This window comes from Galeopterus variegatus, unplaced genomic scaffold, assembly GCF_000696425.1.
Source record: "Galeopterus variegatus unplaced genomic scaffold, G_variegatus-3.0.2 Scaffold334, whole genome shotgun sequence".
NCBI lineage: Eukaryota > Metazoa > Chordata > Mammalia > Dermoptera > Cynocephalidae > Galeopterus > Galeopterus variegatus.
This window is the reverse complement of record NW_007726445.1, coordinates 297,084-316,800: the sequence shown is the minus strand read 5'-3', so window position 1 is coordinate 316,800 and position 19,717 is coordinate 297,084. Positions and strand designations below refer to the sequence as shown.

Here is a 19,717-nt window from a genome sequence, read left to right as displayed (position 1 = left end):
TGAGCTCCCTCTTGACTTGGCCCTGGGTTGGGCCCTTGTTAAAGAGATACACACCTTTTTTAACACCCCTCTGCCCCCACCCCAGAGGGAGTGGTAGAAGCTGGCATTCCCCCAACTCCATCCTCCTTACCCTGCAGGGCCTGAGCAGAACCGGTAGAGAGAGGAAGGGAAGCACTGTCACCTGCCCTTCTCACCTGGGTCACTGAGAGCCCAGTTTCAGGGACCTCCAACAGACAAGTTCTGATAGCAGAAACTTCCTTGCTGTTGGGATTTCAGGAGTAACGCCTGGTTTCTGTGGGCTCAAGTCACGAGGCAGGCACCAGGAACCAGGCTGGCTCTCTGGTCTTCCATCCTCAGTTCAGCCCATCAAGAGCTCTCCTGAGACCCATCCATAAGATCCCTCCTGTACAGCAGAAATCTCCTCTGGAAACGCCCTACCCCCCACCCTTTCCCTAAGAGACCCAAGGAAACTGGCCAGCTTGACCTCCCTATTCTGGGGCAGCAGCTGAAACCAGAAAGGGGACCCACTGACCCACTCCAACAGTAATGACTTTCTTTCACTGTGCACTCACTGTGTGTCAGGCTCTCTGATGAGTACTTTACATGATGCATCACATTTTCCTCCTAACAATCCTATGAGGAAAGTACTATTAATATCCCCATTCTACAGATAAGGATACTGATACTCTAAGATCGTGCTCCAAAGTTCCAAAGATAGTAAGCGACAGAGCTGGGCCTCAAAGCCAGGCCGGTCAGCCTGTTTCTTAGCCCCATGTTTCCCTCGCTATTAGTCAGCCAAGCCCTAGGACACCTGGGTTCATTCCTTTCCCCAGGTATGCACACATGCCCTCATCTCCTGTTGGAGGGCGGACCCACTGGCAATGAGGAGCCTGTCCCTCAGAGAGGATCAGGTCTCCCACCTTTTGGGTCTGGTACCACCCTCAATCCAAATCCATGGGGAAAAGTTAGTCCCCATTCATTCGCCCTGCCAACCACTCCAACCCCACATGTGCCACCGATGGCCCCGTCATTCACCCACAAGCCCCTTCACCCATGGGCCCTGGTGGAGTGGGTGTCCAGTCAAAACAACATCTTTCACTTTTTACATCTTTTTTATTAATCAAATGATACAAAAAAAACCCCATCATTCTAAATGCCCAAGCACCCAGCTGGTCCTCTCGCCCCAAAGTCACAGCCTCCCCAGCCTCTCCCCAAACATGCCCTCCTTCCTCCCCCGCCCAAGCCCAAGGACAGAGTCCCAGGAGGTGGCTGGGGTAGAGCGGATGCAGGAAGGGAGTGCACTGGACAGACAGCTAGAGTGGGTTGGGGAAGAGATTAGGAGGGTAAGCTTTTAGAGACCCTTCCTAGTACCAAATATTTAGCCATACTCCCAGCCCCACTCTTCAAATCATTTCCCATAGCCCAGCTCCTCTGCCCTTCCCCCACTACCAAATCACCTGACCCTTAGATCATCCTTATCTCTCCAGCATCCCTCAATATCCATCCCTGGCCCCAACCCACCCCTTGAGTCTCCCTCTGGTGGGGACTCCTGGACCCATGAGCTTCACAGAGTGCCCAGGACAGAAGTGCAGAGACCCCTGCACTAGGAAGGGTGTTATGAACCTGAACCTTGCAGAGGTGAGGAGAGGTGCAGGCTGGGGATTAGGGTGGTGGTGGTGGAGAGAAGTTTTATTTCCAGGCCACAGTCTCTAAGGTCCCCTCTCCCCAACAGCCCCCCAAGAATTCCAGGGGGAAGTTCTCAACTCCCCCGGGCAGGACTCTCCATCTTCACACTCTTGGCTGCTTCTCCAATCAGCTCCCAGAAACTCCCGAACTCCAGTTTAGAGTTGTTACAGCTGCCAAGGTTGGCAATTTTCTCTTCCAGCCCACAATTGCTCTGAGGGGAGAGAAGACACCACAGATCAGCGAGGCAGCACCTTCAGATCTTCCCACCCCACCCTGCCCAGGGGCAGCAGCAGGACCTGAGCCTACCTGGCACTGACAAGGGGGCAGGGCTGGGGGTGGTTAGTGCCAGTGTGGGTGGGGTCTTGGAGCACTTGCTTGGGAAGTCAGGGTACTGGCTGGGGCGGGGCCCACTCCCCCAATACCGGCATAAGGTGGGGCAGCTGCTGGGTGACCAGTTCCTGGAGCTCAGAGGGGGTCAGTGTCTCCTTCCCACCCTCCACCGAGTACTGGTGAAAGTTCTTGATGAGGGTCTCAATGGCCCTCTCCACATCACTGAATTCCTGGGCATCCTGAGGGCAGAGGACAGCACCACGTCAGGTACGTTCAAATGACCTTATGATACCCAGCTTCCCAGAAGCCTGGCAAAGCCACCAGGGCAGAAGACAGTTGGAAGGTATGTGGGCTCCTGCCCACTCCAGAGCCCAGAGTCCAGTCCCTCTCCCTTGGCCCACACCCCAGCCTCCAGGCCACCGTGGACTCTGCCCTGAGCCACAGGTTGGGCAAGGCTTGCCTCCCGCCACCACCCAGCAGGCAGGGCAGGTCCTAGCACGTGCCCAGACAGCCTCTTCCCAGGAGGGCTCCATCTACATCACCCTGTGTGGGCACCAGGAAAGGGGCTCCAGTCTCACTGGCAGAGTCTGGGGTGCAGGGCAAGGCCAAGGTGAAAAGCAGAAATCAGTGGGAGACATAGACCCTCAGGGTGGAGGACAGGAGCATGGGAACAGAAAGACAGTCCGGGAGTGAATGAGCCCACCTCGGCATTAGCTGACCGACACTGTCCCATGGTGCCCGGTGTGTGCTTGGTCCTTTGGTGAGACTTTTGTCGTCCTACAGCCTGCCCCAGAGGAGCTGATAGCTCATGATCTGCCTAGAGGAGGGGGTGGCCTGCAGTGAGAGGAGAGTTCAGCATTTCTTTCTCAACTGCCCCCTTTGGCTCCACCCCAGATATTCTGCACCTCACCCAAGGGGTCAGAGCCAACTCCACATGAGCCCAGTCCCTGCCCAGGTTCCAGGAGCTAAGGTCACAGCCCCCAGGCCAACTCATTTAGTAGGAATCCCTAGGGCCTCAACCTTAGCCTCATTCCTCCCACCTCCTTCAACCACACACCTCTGTTTGAAACACATACATGCTGACCTGCAGGACCTGGTCCCCCTGGCAAACTAGGGTAGGATAGTCTGCGTGTGCCTTCTAGACAGGGGGCAGCCCATTTGGGTGGAAAGCCCTGGGTTTCCTTACCTGCTGGCAGCCGCTGGGACAGGACAGGAGGAGCCAGCTCACCTGAGCTCAGCTCTTATACCTGGGGGAAGGGAGGGGAAGCAGGGGGCTGGGCCTCATCCCTAAGCCACCCCCTCTATTGCAGCAGCCTGGGTTGTGAGCCAATTCTGTGGGCCCCACCCTCCTTTGGCTGGAGCTCCAGAGGCTGCCCCCACCCCTGCCACAGGAGGGAGCCATGGAAGGCTGGGTCTGGGACGGCCCTAGGCCCCAAACAGAGCCATAGGGAGAGAGGGGAGGGAAGTGGGAAAAGGAGAGAGGGAGGGCTCAGAGACACCTTGGGGTTGCACTGGAGGCAGAAGGTCCTGGGGGAATTGTGGGGCAGGAATTAGAGGGGGTCTGAGTCAGGAACTGGGAAAGGAGAAGCAGAGGCTCATCAAGGCATTGTTTGTGGGACAGAGGAGAGTGGGGTATGTGGGTTGAGAGAGGTCTGAAGGGGCCTCTGGGTACTTTCTGTGTAACACACACACACTCCTCCCAACCAGGGCCAATTTAGATAGTGACACCCAAGTCCTGAGGGCAGAGAGATGAATGGAGGAGACTTGGGTCAGGAGGAAGGAGCAGAGGCCAGCCTAGTGGAGGTGTCAGACTGAGTGTTGACCTGACTTCGCTTCAGCTCCCCTCAGCAGCGCAGAGTGTACCTGTGCAAGGCCCAGATGGGTTGCCTGGCAGCAAAGCACCTCTCCAGACTGGTTGAGCTGCATGCTCTACCCTCCCTCAGAAGCCCACGCCTCCCTAACCCAGTAGTTGCATCACAGCCCGCCCCCACCCACCCCCAATCCAGTACCCAGGATGACACCCCAGTGAGCCTAGACTGTAGGTCCAGATACTCAGCCCAACCCAGGTGGCCCTTGTCACCTGTCCAGGCCCAGAGGCCTGGAGGCTGAAGTCATGGAGAGAGGGTAGGAAGAAGGGCAGAGGGGTCTGCCTGGGTTAGGGCAAGGATGGGGTGGGACCCAGAGCCAAATTTCCTGGGCTTTTTTCCTAAACTCTTAAGATGAGGACATATATCCCAATGCCTAACACAGTGTCACTTTCTGGGAATCTCCTGTTCTTTGGGTCTCAATTGGGGGCCCCTCCAAGAGTGTCTCATTCTAAGTTCCTCTGAAGGGCCTCAATCTGGGGACCCCTCCGAGTCACCCAATCTGAGGTTTCTCAGAGTACCTCAGCCTAGAGTCCCCCCGAGGAGTTTCCCAGGGTGGGAGCCCCTCTAGAATGTCTCTGCCAATAGCCCCTCAGAGTCCCAGACTGGGGGTCCCTCTGAGGTCTTTGTCTGGGGCCCTTAGATGGGAGGTCAAAATCTGGTACCCTTTCATGGTGCGCGATGGGGAGCTTGCCTCAGCCTAATTATTCCTCTGAACTAAGAGCTGCCTCACATGGACACCTGGGGGCATAGCAGTGACAGCCCTAGGAGGCAGCCCCACTGTGCTGCCCTGCCCTGCTCCCTCTGGTGGTGAGCAGTGCAAACCACATGCCCCTCAGGCCAGGAAGGATAAGGAAGAGCGGTAGCATGTTCCCTAAAAGTTTGGCTTCCTGCAGCGCCACCACACCCTCACCCCATAGTCCTTGAGCATGACCTGGTGTCCCTCCTTCTTCTGCTTCACCCCTGCTATGAAGAGAGGTCGGGAAAGTGGGTCTAGCATTCCCAAGTGCCCCTCCAATGAGGATCCCAGTTAATCAGAGGCTCTGGAATTCCTGCCCGGTTCCACCTATTCTTGTCTTTGTGACTTAACCTCTCCAAAATTTGTTTCCTCATCTTTTTTTTTTTTTTTTAAAAGATGACCGGTAAGGGGATCTTAACCCTTGACTTGGTGTTGTCAGCACCACGCTCAGCCAGTGAGCGAACCGGCCATCCCTATGTGGGATCCGAACCCGGGGCCTTGGTGTTATCAGCACCGCACTCTATCGAGTGAGCCACGGGCTGGCCCCTGTTTCCTCATCTTTAACATAGGACTTAAAAATAGTACTTACCTCAAAGGGCTGTGAGGATTCACTAATATAATGCACGAAAATGGGGCCGGCCCGTGGCTCACTCGGGAGAGTGCGGTGCTGATAACACCAAGGCCCCGGGTTCGGATCCCATATAGGGATGGCCGGTTCGCTCACTGGCTGAGCGTGGTGCTGACAACACCAAGTCAAGGGTTAAGATCCCCTTACCGGTCATCTTTTAAAAAAAATAATAATAATAATAATGCACGAAAATGTTTAGCACTGTGCCTGGCACATAGTAAGCCCCTGACACGTTCACTGCTCATGCTATCGTCCAGTGCACAAACCCCAGGAATAAGAAAACTGAGAGCAGCACCATCGGCTGGGCCCCAGGAGGCACCTGGTGGGAGAGTCACCTCACCTGCCCCAAATTTGTCTCTACTTTTCATATATTCATTCATCAGTCATTTGTTTATTGAGCACCTACTCTGTATGAGAGCTGGTCTACATGCTGCAGAATGTTGGAAAATGGATGACACTCCTTGTCCTCAAGGAGCTCATAATTCTCAGACCCACCCTCAGGACAAGGCAAAGTTTTCCCACACCCTGGTCTCAGAGAAGAGATGGTGAGGTATGAGTAAGAAACGTTTGTGTTTCAAGGGGGAAGCTTTATTTGGGGGGAGAAAGATTCTACAGCCCTGCCCACCCCTGTCCTGCCTGCCCCCATCCTGGCCAGCTGGCTTTACTTTTTCCGGGTCTCTAGGGCCTTCTCCTTCTTGATTTCCTTGGCCAGCTCCCCAATCAGTCTCCAGTACTCATTGAACTTGAGCTCCGAGTCCTGATTCACATCCAAGCTCTTCATCTTCTCATCTAGGGAGCCCACATCCTGAGGAGACACCAAAGGGAAGGTTCTTGAGACAGGGAGGGAGGGAAGAATTGCCAGCTGCCATTCTCTTAGGACCCTTCCCTCGGAGAGCCCTAGCCCAGCCCTTACCTGAAGGATGAGGCCGCAACCCCGCGACTGTAGAGCCATGGGGTTCCAACTCCAAGGGGCAACCAGCAGAAGGAAGGGGGCCTCATTTGTAATGTTTGCTATGGTGTAAATATTCCCACCATGGCTGATTATAAACCAAAAACACGATGTCACAGAATTCAGAGCTGGGAAGGGACGCACACAATCTGCGGGCTCCCCCATACCACTGCACCACCTGTTGTAGGGATGGATGAAGTCTGACCACCCAAAGCCTTCTTTAGGCCACCCTCCTTCTTCACAGAAAGCTAGAGAAGCTCACAGCACTTAGCTGCTCATTTGCAGAACCTTAATGTCTTCTCATTTATCCAGCTGGGTCCCTAGCCTGGTAGATCAGGGGAATGGCAATGACATGGGGATATCTGGCTTTCTAGGGGGCCCTTGACAAAGCCTTTCATGAAGCCCTGTCAAATGTATGCGTACTCTAAAGTGGATGTCATGATCAAAGGATTTGTTGCCAGATAAATAATCACAACCAAAAAAATTGACTGTTGAACAATAATAGGTCAAACCAGAGAAGGATGTCTCTGGGAGAGTATGATGCTCAAAATGTGAATCAACATTTGGATGAAGGTAGAGAAGGACTCGCCAAATCTCTAGACAGGACAAAGCTAATTCACAGAAGAGCTAAACAAGACTTTTTTAAAGCTACAATCATGCTTAATTATAAAATACAATGAGTATTGCCAATGGTAGGCAAGGATGGCTAGTGTAACATTATATTGGGAAGTGGAAAAATACTCAATTAGTAAAAAGAAAGAAATAAGTATTAGGAAACAAGAAGTAAATTCACCAGTATTAGCAATTATATAATTGTATACTTAGAAACAAACAAAAGAATGATAATAGCTAACATTTCATCAAATGTAAGCACTTTATAGTGCTGACCATTTCAAGCATTATGCTAAACATATTACATGCTTCATTTCATTTAATCCTCATAATCTGCTAGAATGAAAGGCTCTATAAGCACAGGGACCTTGTCTGTCTTGTTCACCATCAAAATCCCAGTGCCTGGGAGAATGTGTGTGTGGCACATAACAGATGCTTGTTCCCCACTGTAACCCAAAGCCTAGGACAGTGTCAGGACAGGGCACAGTCAGTGCTCAATAAGTATGGGTTGAGTAAATGCAACACCAATCCAATCAGGAAGGTATTACAATGAGTCTGTTTAACAGATGAGAAAATTAAGGCACAGAAAGATTAAATAACTAACCAATAGTGACAGGTTAGAACTTGCATTTGAGGGGCCGGCCCGTGGCTCACTCGGGAGAGTGCGGTGCTGATAACACCAAGGCCCCGGGTTCAGATCCCACATAGGGATGGCCAGCTCGCTCACTGGCTGAGCGTGGTGCTGACAACACCAAGTCAGGGGTTAAGATCCCCTTACCGGTCATCTTTTAAAAAAAAAAGAACTTGCATTTGACCCTAGATTATCTGACTCGGAGCTTATGCTCTTATCCAGTACTCTGTATTTCTTCTCCAAAAAACTGTTAGAAATGATAGGTGTCTGGTTACAAAACTAATGCATAAAAACCAACAGCTTTTTAGGTATAAGAATATTAACTATATTTAGAAAATATAATAAGACAGATCCTATTTTTAGGGCCAGGCCATAGCTCACTCGGGAGAGTGTGGTACTGATAACACCAAGGCCACAGGTTCGGATCCCATATACAGATAGCCGGTTGGCTCACTGGCTGAGAGTGGTGCTGACAACCCCAAGCCAAGGGTTAAGATTCCCTTACTAGTCATCTTTAAAAAAAAAAAAATCCTATTTTAAAAAGTAAAAAAAAAAAAATACACTTAGGCATAAATGTAGAAATCTATTATGCCTTCCTGAAGAAAACTGAGGGATTGTAAAGGAAAAAACAAATTTTTTTCTCTCTACTCACACTCAACACAGAACACTTGTGACCTCAGATATTTGGGGTTTTTCCACAGCAAGTAATTCTCCAGCAGACACCGACTGGGTGTCCTACATATAATTCGATTCAATTCTGACACTATCTACCTGGAGATAGCGTCAAATCTCACAGGTACAGGCTCAGTCACATGAGTCTGCCCCCACTTCAAAGACATTGAAAGTCCCAGGTTATGAACTGTCCTGTCCAATTGGCTATAAATCCAGGTTCCCACAACTCCTCTCCGCAGGTTCAATAATTTACTAGGATGGCCCACAGAACTCAGGGAAACACTCTGCTTACATTTACCAGTTTATTATAAAGGATACAAATAAACAGCCAGATGAAGAGACGTATAGGGCAAGGTATTGGGGAGAGGCTTCTTTGCCCTCCCCAGGCACACTACCCTCCAGGCACTTCCATGTGTTCAGCAACCCAGAAGCTCATCAAATTCTGTTGTTCAAGAGTTTTTATACCCATAGCAGCCAGCCACCAAAAAAAAGTTTTTATAAACCAGCTGGCCAGTTAGCTCAGCTGGCCAGTTAGCTCAGTTGGTTAGAGCATGGTGCTGATAACACCAAGGTCCAGGGTTCCATCCCTCTACCAGCTAGTCATCAAAAAAAAAAAAAAAGAGTTTTTACAGAGCTTAATCTCCAGCACCCTTTCTCTTCTCCTCACACCTTCCCAGAGGTCAGTGAGTGGGGTTGAAAGTTCCAGCCCTCCATCACTTGGTCCTTCTGGTGACCAGCCCCATCCTGAGGCTATCTGGGGGCCCCCACCCTAAGTCATCTAATTAGCATAAACTCAGCAGTGATCAAAATCAGCTTATTATGGGGCCAGCCCAAGGCTCACTTGGGAGAGTGTGGTGCTGATAACACCAAGGCCATGGGTTCGGATCCCATATAGGGATGGCCAGTTGGCTCACTGGGTGAGCGTGGTGCTGACAACACCAAGTCAAGGGTTAAGATCCCCTTACCGGTCATCTTTTTTAAAAAAAGGGCCATGGGTTCGGATCCCATATAGGGATGGCCAGTTGGCTCACTGGGTGAGCGTGGTGCTGACAACACCAAGTCAAGGGTTAAGATCCCCTTACCGGTCATCTTTTTTAAAAAAAGGAAAAGAAAATAGGACTATAGTCCGGAATGCACACCATGGTAAGCCATGTATGCATTTGATGAGGAAAGGGTAAGAGAAAGCTTTTATTGGCAAAAAGGGAGAGGTTCACATAAGCTGCTTAGATATAGAGTTCATTGGTTTCAGAGGCTCAAAGCCAGATTTGTCACCAGTTCATTGTTTGAGATGCCGTTACTAAGCAAGATTCTTTCTGAGCATCTTATCTGAATTACTGCAGTTCTAAAGAATGTCTAACGATAAACCTTATCACAGAAATGCGTGAAGGACACGAAGGGATTTCTGATGGGTTTTAGAAAGTCCTTGGAAACAGTTCTTCTCTCAGAAAAGCAAGCATGAGCCCCCCTCCTTTGTGTTTTTCCCAGCCCTGTTTTTGTCTGGTTCTGACAGAAAGTGATTTCATCAACCTCCACAATGGCAAAAGCTACCAAAAAACAAAAGTCAAAGAAATTACAAAGGGCAAATTAGGGGAAAATATTTGTAACACATATAACAAAAGTCTAATTTCTTTATTGTATAAAGAACTATAAAAAGTCAATATAAAAAAGTCTTTAGGGCCGGCCCCTGGCTCACTCAGGAGAGTGTGGTGCTGGTAACACCAAGGCCATGGGTTCGGATCTCTATATAGGGATGGCCAGTTGGCTCACTTGGGAGAGTGTGGTGCTGACAACACTAAGTCAAGGGTTAAGATCCCCTTACCAGTCATCATTTTTTTTTTAAAAAAGTCTTTGATATGGGCCGGCCCGTGGCTCACTCGGTAGAGTGCGGTGCTGATAACACCAAGGCCCCGGGTTCGGATCCCATATAGGGATGGCCGGTTCGCTCACTGGCTGAGCGTGGTGCTGACAACACCAAGTCAAGGGTTAAGATCCCCTTACCGGTCATCTTTTTGGAAAAAAAAAAAAAAAAAAAAGTCTTTGATAAAAGAAATAAACAGTTCACACCAAAAGCAATATAAATGTTTACCAAAAAAATGTTAATCCCATTACACTCAGAGTTAAAGAAGTGAAAATCAGAAAAAGATACCATTTTCACATTGTAAATAATTAAAGTTTTTTTCTTTTTGGCAGCTGGCCAGTATGGATCTGGCATCCAAATCCTTGACCTTGGTGTTACAAGGCCAGATTAGCAAAAATTAAAAACTTGATAATGCCCATTTTGGGCAAGGACACAGACATTTGTGTGCACTGTGGGTGGCCATGTAAACTGGTACAACCTTGTTAGGAAGTAAGTTGGTAACATCCATAAAAATTAAGAATGAGTTGGGCTGGCCCGTGGCTCACTCAGGAGAGTGCGGTGCTGATAACACCAAGGCCCCGGGTTCAGATCCCACATAGGGATGGCCAGCTCGCTCACTGGCTGAGCGTGGTGCTGACAACACCAAGTCAAGGGTTAAGATCCCCTTACCGGTCATCTTTAAAAAAAAAAAAAAATTTTCTTTTTCTCTTCTTTCAACTTTTTTATAATTTCACTCTCTCATTATTATGGCCTGAATGTTTATGTTTCTCCTCAAAATTCATATATTGAAATCCTAACCCCCAACATGATGGTATTAGGAGATGAAGCCTTTGGGAGGTAGTTTAGGTCACAAGGGTGGAGTCCTCATGAATGGGATTAGTGCCATTATAAAAGAGACCCCAAAGACCTCTACAGCTCTTTCCCCCAATTAAGGATACAATAAGACAAAAATCTGCAACACATAGAACAGCCCTCATCTGAACCCATGCTGGCAACCCGATCTTGTACATCCAACCTCCAGAACTGTGAGAAATAAATTTCTGTTGTTTATAAGCCACCTAGTCTATGGTACTTTGTTATAGCAGCCCAGACTAAGACACTTGCTCAATATCTTATTCAGCACCTACTAGGAGTCACACACTGCTCTACACATTGGAGATAAAACAGTGAGCAAATTCCTTTCCTTCATGAGACTTACATTCTTAGCAACACGTAAGTACATATGTAACGGAGGTCAAGTTGTGATGGACGTATTCTGAAAGAAAATAAAGCAAGAGTAAAAGCATAGAGCGCAATGTAGGTGACGTTGTATTCATTGGTGAAGGAAGACCATGCTGAGTATTTGCCATTTGAGCAGAAATCTGAATTAAGTGAGTAGTAGGCCTACCAAATACCTACCAGCATTCTGGACCTGGAGAGGGAAAGTAGGGACAGTAAGTATAAATTATTCTCATTGCTGTTAAGAAGTTTTGCTATAAAGGAAAGCAGATATATGGCACAGCTGGAGGGAGATTTTCTTTTTTCTGTTTTTTTTTTTTTTGTTGTTGTTGTTGTTTGTTTGTTTTTAAGATGGGAGATAAACAACATATTTGTAAACTGATAAAAATGATCCAGTAAAAAGGGAAAAGATGATGAGGCAAGAAAGAGAAGGAATAATTGCAAGAGGAAAGTATTTAAGTAGGACAGAGGGCGCCAGTGGAGGCCTGGTCTTGGGAGCAGAGACAGATCATTCCTGGCGACAGGAAGGAAGGCAGGGTATGTGCTGAGAGTCTGGCAGATTTGGGGGAAGGAGCACATAGAAGTTTCCAGATTGTTCCTATTTTCTCAGTGAGAGGGAGAATGTGGAAAGAGGTACAAGATTTTAAGGAGAGGAAAAGTTGTGAAACAATCATCTGAAAGAGCTGGTAAATTAATCAACCAGGGAAATGTGGTAGAATTGCAGGTATTGCCAAGGGTCCTCCTGGGGTTTGTGGTTGTGGATTTAAAGTAAGGCAAGTCAACATACTTGTGCATTCTTCTCCAGTCAGATTCAGCTATCCAAGTGCAGGGGTTAGAATGGTGGATTTAACCAGGCTTGGGATTTTCCAGACAACTAGGACAGAGAGAGACAGAATCAAAGAAGTTGAGGGAGTGATTATAATGACAAGCCTTAGAACCTGAGCTGAGAAAGAAGGTAAATAAAGATATGAGGGATGATGATAGGAGATGAAAAAGTGATGGAGTCAAGAGACTGAAGGCTGGGTTGGCCACTTTGCTCAGTTGGTTGGAGCGTGGCGTTATAACACCAAGGTCAAGGGTTCAGATCCCTGTACCTGCCAGCTGCCAAAAGAAGAGAGAGAGAGAGAGAGATCGAAGTTACCAGTGGAGTCAAGGAAATGCTGGCGTGGAGGAACTAGCTAAAGGAACAGAATTGTAATGACAGGAGTGGGGAGTCAGACAAAGGGAGGCTTGAAATCGAGATTTTTGGAAATGGTGCATTATTTTGGTAATGACAAGGTCAGAAGCATGACCAGAGAAATGGGATGCTGAGATGCAAGCAGAGAGATCTTTGGACATGAAGAGTTCAAGAAATTGAAAGGCCTGGGTGTTAGATGAGTTGTCTGTGTGGATACTGAGACCACGGAGAATAACAACAGAAGCAGTGATAAGAAAAACAGTGGGCCAGCAGATGAAGAGTTGTAAGGAATACAATAAGAAGGATGGCAGGGGCCGGCCGGTTAGCTCAGTTGATTAGAGCATGGTGCTGATAACACCAAGGTCCAGGGTTTGGATCCCCATACCGGCCAGCTGCCAAAAAATAAAGAATGGCAGGTGGTAGATGAGCTTCCAAGGAGCTAGGGGTTCTCAGGAAGAAGCAGCAGCTAAGATCTGGACGAAGCAATAAAAAGCAAAAAGGTCTTCCTGCATTTCCAGCCCTAGAAGGAGTTGGATCTAGAAGAAAACAGTCACTGTTTGAAGAGGCTGCAGGGAATGTTGTACCTTCAGGGGAGAACCTCAAGTTTCCAGTAAGAATACAAAAGGAAAAGTCTGAGAAAACGGAAGGTGTAGAGGATTGCACAGATGAAAGACTATGAGTTTCAGAAACTCATTTCTGTTTTAAAAAATCCTTATTCACACACTTTTATGTGCCTGTGAATTTTCAGAAAAGTTGTAAAAGAAACTGTTAACAGCCTGGAATGATATGCCAACTCAGAGTCAATGAAATTTAATTCCCAACTCTCTCCTATGTGTAGGAGAGAAGGAACGACCCTCTCAGGCCGCTGTTGAGGGGACTCCCGTAGGAGGTGAGAAGTAATCACAGATGCTCTTCACAGGGCCCCCTACACTGAGAGTCTATGACTCCATGAAGGTGGCTGTATTTTTATTTTTTATTTTTTTTAATTTATTTTTATTTTTCAAAAGATGACCGGTAAGGGGATCTTAACCCTTGACTTGGTGTTGTCAGCACCACACTCTCCCAAGTGAGCTAACCGGTCATCCCTGTATAGGGATCCAAACCCACGGCCTTGGTATCATCAGCACCACACTCTCCCAAGTGAGCCACGGGCTGGCCCTTGTGTTTTTCTGTTTTTTTTTTTTTTGTTTTTTGGCTTTTTTTTTTAAAGATGACCGGTGAGGGGATCTTAAACCTTGGCTTGGTGTTGTCAGCACCATGCTCACCGAAGTGAGCCAACCAGCCATGCATATATAGGATCCGAACCCGTGGCCTTGGTGTTCTCAGCACTGCACTCTCCCAAGTGAGCCATGGGTCAGCCCTTGTGTTTTTATTTTTGACAAGCCCCTTCCCATTGCTATGCCTCAGTTTCCATATATGTGAAGTGAGAAGTTTGGACTATGTTTTCTCTTGGCCTCCTTCCAGCTCTGATGGTCTGTAAATCTCCTGGAAGCCAGCTCAGGGTCCAGTTCTATGTTGGGGAAATGAGACCCGAGAGGACCAGAGCAGACATGAAAACTCAACAGCATGTCTGATGGGAGCACAAAGCCCAATAACTCATTCCCACTTACACAGACACAGTTATCTTTGCTTACTTAGTTCACACACACACACACACACACACTCCCCAGGCAAGAAAACCCAGAACCATTTAAACATGCAGTCACGGACCCCCTGCACCCTTTCTTGTGATCTCATTGTCATACTCCACAAAATCACCTCACAAAAACTGTGCCATAATCACATCTCACAAAATCTCAGTCCCAGAGAACTCTACCTACCTTGAGCAGGTGAGGCAACTGCTGAGTGACCAGTTCCTTAAACTCATTGACGCTGAGACTGCCCTTCCGGCCCTCCTGCCTTGCAAAGGTGAAGAAGGTGGTGACCACTGTCTCGATGGCTGCTTCCAGCTCAGTCAATGGCTCAGCTGCCATTAGGACCCTGGAGCTGGAGCTGATGTCCTCACGGGGCTGACCTGCAGGACAGGGAAGGAGCAGAGAGGGAGAATCAGGGAGCCTGAAACATCCCTACCTTGGTGTTGCCACTTAGGCCTTTGCCTGCAGGAGGCATTATGGGGAACGAGAGAAGGGACAGAGGCTGAGCTTTAGGCAGGGTACCAGAAAATAGTATCTCAGTTTAGGCGGAGCCAGGGGGTCCCGTAGGTCTCACAGTCTGGCGGCCCTTTTTAAGTGTTTGTGTCTTAGCGAACCCCCTATGGTGATCCATCAGTCTGGAGAGCCTTTTATCTAGAAGGATATTTTCAGTCTGGGGATCCTTCTCTGGAGCCTTCCTCTGTGGGCTTTCTGTCCCAAGGGCCCCTTCTTGTTGTCTTATCCAGCCTCAAAGGGTCATGAGTTTGTTTGTCTCCAAAGCTTGTTTATGTTGAGACCTGGGTCCCCACCCGCCTGAACTCTGCCCTCCCACACACACATTCTGGCCGCTGTCACCAGCAGAGCAGCCCTGGGTCTGGCAAATGCCCAAGTGTGGTCAGGGCTGCCTCAGTCCGGCCAGATCCATCTTCTTTACTTCCCCCCACCCCCATTTCTCCTCAGCGGCAGCTAGGCAGAGAGCTGATCCCAGGACCTACAGACCCTCCCGGTGACAGGGGTCCTGGAACGGGACTCTTCTGACTCCCCGCACCCAGGAAGGGCTTGTTACAGACCCTCACAGCCCCCTGGGGTGCAGGGGGAGGGCTGGAGGAAGGGGACGAGCTCACTCGTCCCTCTTTTTTTGTCCACCTACCCCCCGCGCCCACAAGGACTGTTGCTCGATCTCCCAATACCACTTCCTGAATCCACGTCTGAGCTGGCTCCGGGGACAGGACCTGGGAGCCCAGGGAGAAAAAAGGATCCCTTCAGGGATGGAGGATGCGACTCACCAGGTCAAGGAGGTGGGGTGCAGCGAGCAGGAGCCGTAGGCTGAGGTTTATATGGGCCGGGGAGGGAGGAAACAGCCACTCCAAGCCCGGAGGTGTCAAGTTTCCGTAGTTGATTCTGAAGAGAGGAGACCGCCCAATCACGCCTCTCGCCCTTGGCAATCAAGCCTGGAATCCCAGCCCCCCAGCCCAGAGCCACGCTCGCCCCCCTGGGGGGAGGAGCTGCCGGGACAGATCCCCTTCAACAAGGATCCTAGGGTTCTATCCCTCCCAATACAAGGGGCTGATGCCCCCAGGGCCTCACATCTAATCAGGAGTGTGTCTGATGGGGGTAGAAGGAGGGGGAGGTGATTACTGACAGAGCTCAGCCTTGAGTGGCCTAATCTGAGAAATGCCACAGAGACCCCTCAGAATGGCATCCCACCAAGGACCCTGCAGACCAAGACCCCCTCAGAGGACCCCAAGCTGAGACCCCATAGTGGAGTTGTCAGACTGAAACCCCTCAGGGAAATCTCATGAGGGAGCTCCAGGCTAAGACCCTGGCAGGGGTATTCTCTCTTCCCCTGCCCAACTGGCACAGCCAGCCCCTGGACTACGCAGTAGAACAGGGGCTGCACAGCCAAGCTGGGGGTGAGACATCTCAGTACCCCTACCAAAACCTCTTTTTCTACCTCCTTCCTCCTGCGCCCTGTCTGCTGGTACCCAGCAAGTGGGAGGGGGGCAACCGAGGCTGGGGGAAAGACACAGGACAGCCTGTTCCAGCCCAGGAGACAGAGGGCGCCTCTGTCCTCTCCTGGCTCCTTGCCCCACTGGGTGTCTGTGTGAAGGGGTGGAGCCCATGGGGAGGGGGGCCAGCGGGGGAAGGACGGCTGAAGAAAGTCTCCCCACACAGCTCCAGTAGCCACATTTGCAGCCTCATCCGTCCGTCCAAAACCTGCTCCCACCTTGGGCCCAGGCCGACCGTGAGTATCCTGCCACTAGGTCTCTGGCCTGGCCATGTTGGGGATAAAGGAGCTTCGGAGGGGCTCCGAGAGTCTGGGGACAATGATATTGTGGTACACTGAAAGTCTGGGAAGAATTAGTCAGGATGGTGGCAGTTTGGGATTTGGGGGAGACAAGGTTTGTCAGATGATGAGGGGAGGCAAGAGAAGGTCAGAGAGAGAGCTCAGAGCTCAGTAAAGCAGGAAGCCAGCGGGAAACCGCCCCTGAGCTTCCAGGCCACCTGTCCTTCCCACATGGAGACCTCACCCTCGAGTCCCCTGCCAAGGCCCCCTCAGTCTCCCAGGTGTTGGGGGGGGGCCCAGCCCCTGCCTTGCTCTCCATGGGGTAAGAATAAGAGAACAGACATACAACAGCTGTTTCTGCTCCCCACCCCCACCCCTTCCAGCCTCAGTCTCTGCCACCTCCACTCCATCCTTGCCAAGAGCTCAGGTCCCAGGGATGACTGGGGGTGGCAGAGCATGGATCATATGATATCATGAAGAGGGGCCCAAGGGTACTGTGCCCACTCCCAACTGTACCTTCACAGGACCTCCCCTTTCTCCTCCTCCCCTTTCCTGGCCCAGACCTCTAGACTCCTCTTTTCCCCATTTCTTTCCTCTTTGTTTTCCCACCTGCCCTTCCCCCAGGTTCTCTCAAAACTGTCCCCACATAAAATCCCAGGCTGCTGGGGGCTCCAGGCAACCTCCAGGTGCCCCTCCTGGATGGGGCTGGTAACTGAGCCACCAGTATCTCCCACCCCAGGACCTCCTTATCCCCTCCATCAGCCCCGGCTTGGGTTCCATTTCCTCCATGTCTCTGTGACAATGGCTTCTCATGTCCAGAGTTCAGGTGACACTCACAAGGGCCCCATTGAAGAGCTGAGATGTCATTCTATCAGGGCCCATTGTCTATCCACCCCCAAGCCTGGGGAACGATGGGGACACCTGATCTGAGACACCTGAGCTGCCCCCTGGGGCTGTGGAGGACCTGGTTGTCCCAGGGCCAAGGGAAAGAGGCCCCCTGGCTTGACAGTCTCCTCTGTCAACAGACCCCCTCCACTCTTTTCCTGCTCTCTCCCAGCCCCTTGACCTCATGCACTCAGGTCTTTATCTCTCCCAATACATACAGCCCCATTCCCCTGTTCCCAATGTCCCCACATCAACCAGGCTGGGCCTGGGGTCAGGAGTGGGTAGCAGCAGGGAAAAGGCCTCCAGTTCTTCTCTTCCCCTCTCTGGGAGCATTGACTACAGGGAAAAGGCTCAGACATTCCTCTCATCCTTCCCACCACCCACCTGATGGAAGGGACAATTTTGCAGAGAAGTAAGAACCAAACTGGAGGTAATGGGAGGTGTATCTCAGAGACGCCAAAATGACATATTCAGGAGAGAACAGAGTTGAAGGACCAAAAGAGGCCCCCAGGGTGCTGACAGGAAGCTCTTAGTCAGTGAGATCCTCCTCCCCAAGAAGGTACAGGCTGCCACCCCCTCCACCAGGCTCACCAAGGATGCCAGACTGACTCTTTGCTGGGGTGGGCAATAGAGTCAAGGCTGTGGAGGAGATCCCAGCCCACCACCCCAGCAACAGAGCTTGGCTGTGCTAGGCAGGCAAGGCCCAGGGTAAAAATAGAGCCAGAGGAGGCCTGGCCGGGTCCTGTGACCACCCTGCCTGCCCCACCCTCCTCAGTCTCTGCCCACGCAGCCAGAAGCCACAGCAGACATCTACTTCAGCCTCTGGAGCCAGCTCAGCTCCAGCTCCAGCTCCAACTGCTCTCCCTCCATGCTCCAACCCTGCCCCTCTGGCTGAGGTATGGACTGCGGGACACAGAGAACAGGTCTGGATTTAGGGTCTGCTGGGGTTTCCCCCACATTGTAAAATCTCAGTGAAAGATAAACTGCAGTAGCATCCTGATCTCATGGCTATCTGAGCTGTGGGACCAGGGCCAGGCCAGAGGGCCCCCCTCACTCAGACCCCAGATACCCTGAATCTGGTCCCCAACTAATTTCCATGGTGGGGGGTAGGTAGGTGTGCTGCCGCAATGGGTTCTGAGCTGGAGATGGCGATGGAGACCCTCATCAACGTGTTCCACACCCACTCGGGCAAGGAGGGGGACAAGTACAAGCTGAGCAAGAAGGAGCTGAAAGAGCTGCTGCAGACCGAGCTCTCCGGCTTCCTGGATGTGAGCACAGAGTGGGAGGACAGCGGGCGAAGGGTGGGGGCATGGGATGGGCACCTCCCTGCCATCTCTCCACCCCACCCCAGTTCAGCCCAACCATCTCCTTCCTCCCCTAGGCTGCTCTTCTGGGTTTGTCCAGGCTCCCCTACTGCTCCAGGGTGAAGTCAAATGCCCTGGTTTATTGATCACCTGTCAAGTGGTAGGCCCTGGGTAGATTCATCAATAATGAGGCTCCCAGTCTAGAAGGAAAAAACTGACACTTGAAAGTAAACCATGAACTCCAGGAAGTACACAGAGCCGTAAGAGAGGAGCTGGGAAAGGGCTATGGGAGATTATGAAGCCAGTTGAAGTGAAACGTTTTCTCTGAAGAGGTGGCACTTGACCCATGGATTTCCATTGGAATTTTATTGGGGGAAATGTCGACATTTTAGGAGACGGTGCCTATATACATGAACAAAAGCATGGGAGAGACAAGAATGTAAGCATTCTATAATTTCCTTTGAAGGGCAGGAAGGATGCAGAAAAGTGCACTGCAAATTCTCACCGGGGCCACATAGGAAAGGAGAAGCTGGAGATACAGTAGAAAGTGCACCAGCTCTGAGGTGTTATTAGACTGGGTTCAAATTCTGGCCCTGCTACCACCTAGCTGTGTGACTTCGGGCTCATTTATGTAACCACGGACTGTCAAATTTGTTTCTTCTCTGGAATAGAAGTTAATGAAACCTATCTCATACTGTTTGTATTTGAATTAAACAATGCTTGTAAAGCTCCTAGTGTAGTGCTTGTCACGTGGTCGGACTCAACATATGGTAACTGATGTTGTTATATTAACTCCGCCAGGTTAAGGAGCATATTCTGTGGGTTCGACAGAAGCCCACGAATGTTTTAAGGAGGGAAGCAGAAGAGTCCCACGATTAGATGTAGTTCTCCCTGTCGCTCATCTCCTCAACCACCCCCCTGCCCCAGAACCAGTGCTATCTATACACCTCCCTCTCCTCCCTCTGCAGGCCCAGAAGGATGCAGATGCTGTGGACAAGGTGATGAAGGAGCTAGATGAGAACGGAGATGGGGAGGTGGACTTCCAGGAGTATGTGGTGCTGGTGGCCGCTCTCACAGTGGCGTGTAACAACTTCTTCTGGGAGAACAGTTGAGCAGACAGCCCCAGTGGGCAGCGCCCTTCCCCTCCACTTGCCAGACCTGCTTCTTTACCCCGCTTCTGCCTCACCCCACTTATCCTTCCCCTCCCTCCTACCCTTGCCCTTCCAACCCCCCCCCCCCCCCACC

The 19,717-nt window shown here is 50.6% G+C and overlaps 3 protein-coding genes across 5 annotated transcripts; 1 reads left to right on the top strand and 2 right to left on the bottom strand.

Moving 5' to 3' along the window:
* Positions 1 to 1,093: 1,093 nt before the first annotated feature.
* On the bottom strand, positions 1,094 to 3,270 carry S100A14 (S100 calcium binding protein A14). Of its 2 annotated transcripts, XM_008567622.1 has the most exons (4): positions 3,203 to 3,270; positions 2,720 to 2,833; positions 2,109 to 2,255; positions 1,094 to 1,897 (listed from the first exon to the last, which is right to left on the bottom strand). In XM_008567622.1, exons 2-4 carry the CDS (start codon positions 2,747 to 2,749, stop codon positions 1,760 to 1,762), a joined length of 315 nt encoding a protein of 104 aa, XP_008565844.1. In that variant the 5' UTR covers positions 2,750 to 2,833; positions 3,203 to 3,270; the 3' UTR covers positions 1,094 to 1,759. The 2 variants fall into 2 exon arrangements, with proteins under 2 accessions (XP_008565844.1, XP_008565843.1); XM_008567621.1 differs by lacking the exon at positions 3,203 to 3,270 and having other exon boundaries at positions 2,720 to 2,956.
* A 2,544-nt stretch (positions 3,271 to 5,814) lies between these two features.
* On the bottom strand, positions 5,815 to 15,387 carry S100A13 (S100 calcium binding protein A13). The gene is made up of 3 exons (XM_008567620.1): positions 15,283 to 15,387; positions 14,186 to 14,379; positions 5,815 to 6,053 (listed from the first exon to the last, which is right to left on the bottom strand). The coding sequence occupies exons 2-3, from the start codon at positions 14,336 to 14,338 to the stop codon at positions 5,910 to 5,912; spliced, it is 297 nt and encodes a 98-aa protein (XP_008565842.1). The 5' UTR covers positions 14,339 to 14,379; positions 15,283 to 15,387; the 3' UTR covers positions 5,815 to 5,909.
* A 749-nt stretch (positions 15,388 to 16,136) lies between these two features.
* Positions 16,137 to 19,709, top strand: S100A1 (S100 calcium binding protein A1). 2 transcript variants are annotated; one of them, XM_008567618.1, is made up of 3 exons: positions 16,137 to 16,241; positions 18,279 to 18,436; positions 19,441 to 19,709. In XM_008567618.1, exons 2-3 carry the CDS (start codon positions 18,296 to 18,298, stop codon positions 19,582 to 19,584), a joined length of 285 nt encoding a protein of 94 aa, XP_008565840.1. In that variant the 5' UTR covers positions 16,137 to 16,241; positions 18,279 to 18,295; the 3' UTR covers positions 19,585 to 19,709. The 2 variants fall into 2 exon arrangements, with proteins under 2 accessions (XP_008565840.1, XP_008565841.1); XM_008567619.1 differs by having other exon boundaries at positions 16,144 to 16,241; positions 18,283 to 18,436.
* The last annotated feature ends 8 nt before the right edge of the window (positions 19,710 to 19,717 follow it).

Bases quoted from the DNA above. Each gene is read 5' to 3' on its own strand.
- S100A14 (XM_008567622.1), bottom strand. From the start codon at position 2,749: ATGGGACAGTGTCGGTCAGCTAATGCCGAG. The intron at 2,256-2,719 runs GTGGGCTCATTC...CTCTGCCCTCAG, and splicing joins GTCGGTCAGCTAATGCCGAG to GATGCCCAGGAATTCAGTGA. The intron at 1,898-2,108 runs GTATTGGGGGAG...CTCTCCCCTCAG, and splicing joins AGCTGCCCCACCTTATGCCG to AGCAATTGTGGGCTGGAAGA.
- S100A13 (XM_008567620.1), bottom strand. From the start codon at position 14,338: ATGGCAGCTGAGCCATTGACTGAGCTGGAAGCAGCCATCGAGACAGTG. The intron at 6,054-14,185 runs GTAGGTAGAGTT...GTGTCTCCTCAG, and splicing joins AGTTGCCTCACCTGCTCAAG to GATGTGGGCTCCCTAGATGA.
- S100A1 (XM_008567618.1), top strand. From the start codon at position 18,296: ATGGGTTCTGAGCTGGAGATGGCGATGGAGACCCTCATCAACGTGTTC. The intron at 18,437-19,440 runs GTGAGCACAGAG...CTCCCTCTGCAG, and splicing joins AGCTCTCCGGCTTCCTGGAT to GCCCAGAAGGATGCAGATGC.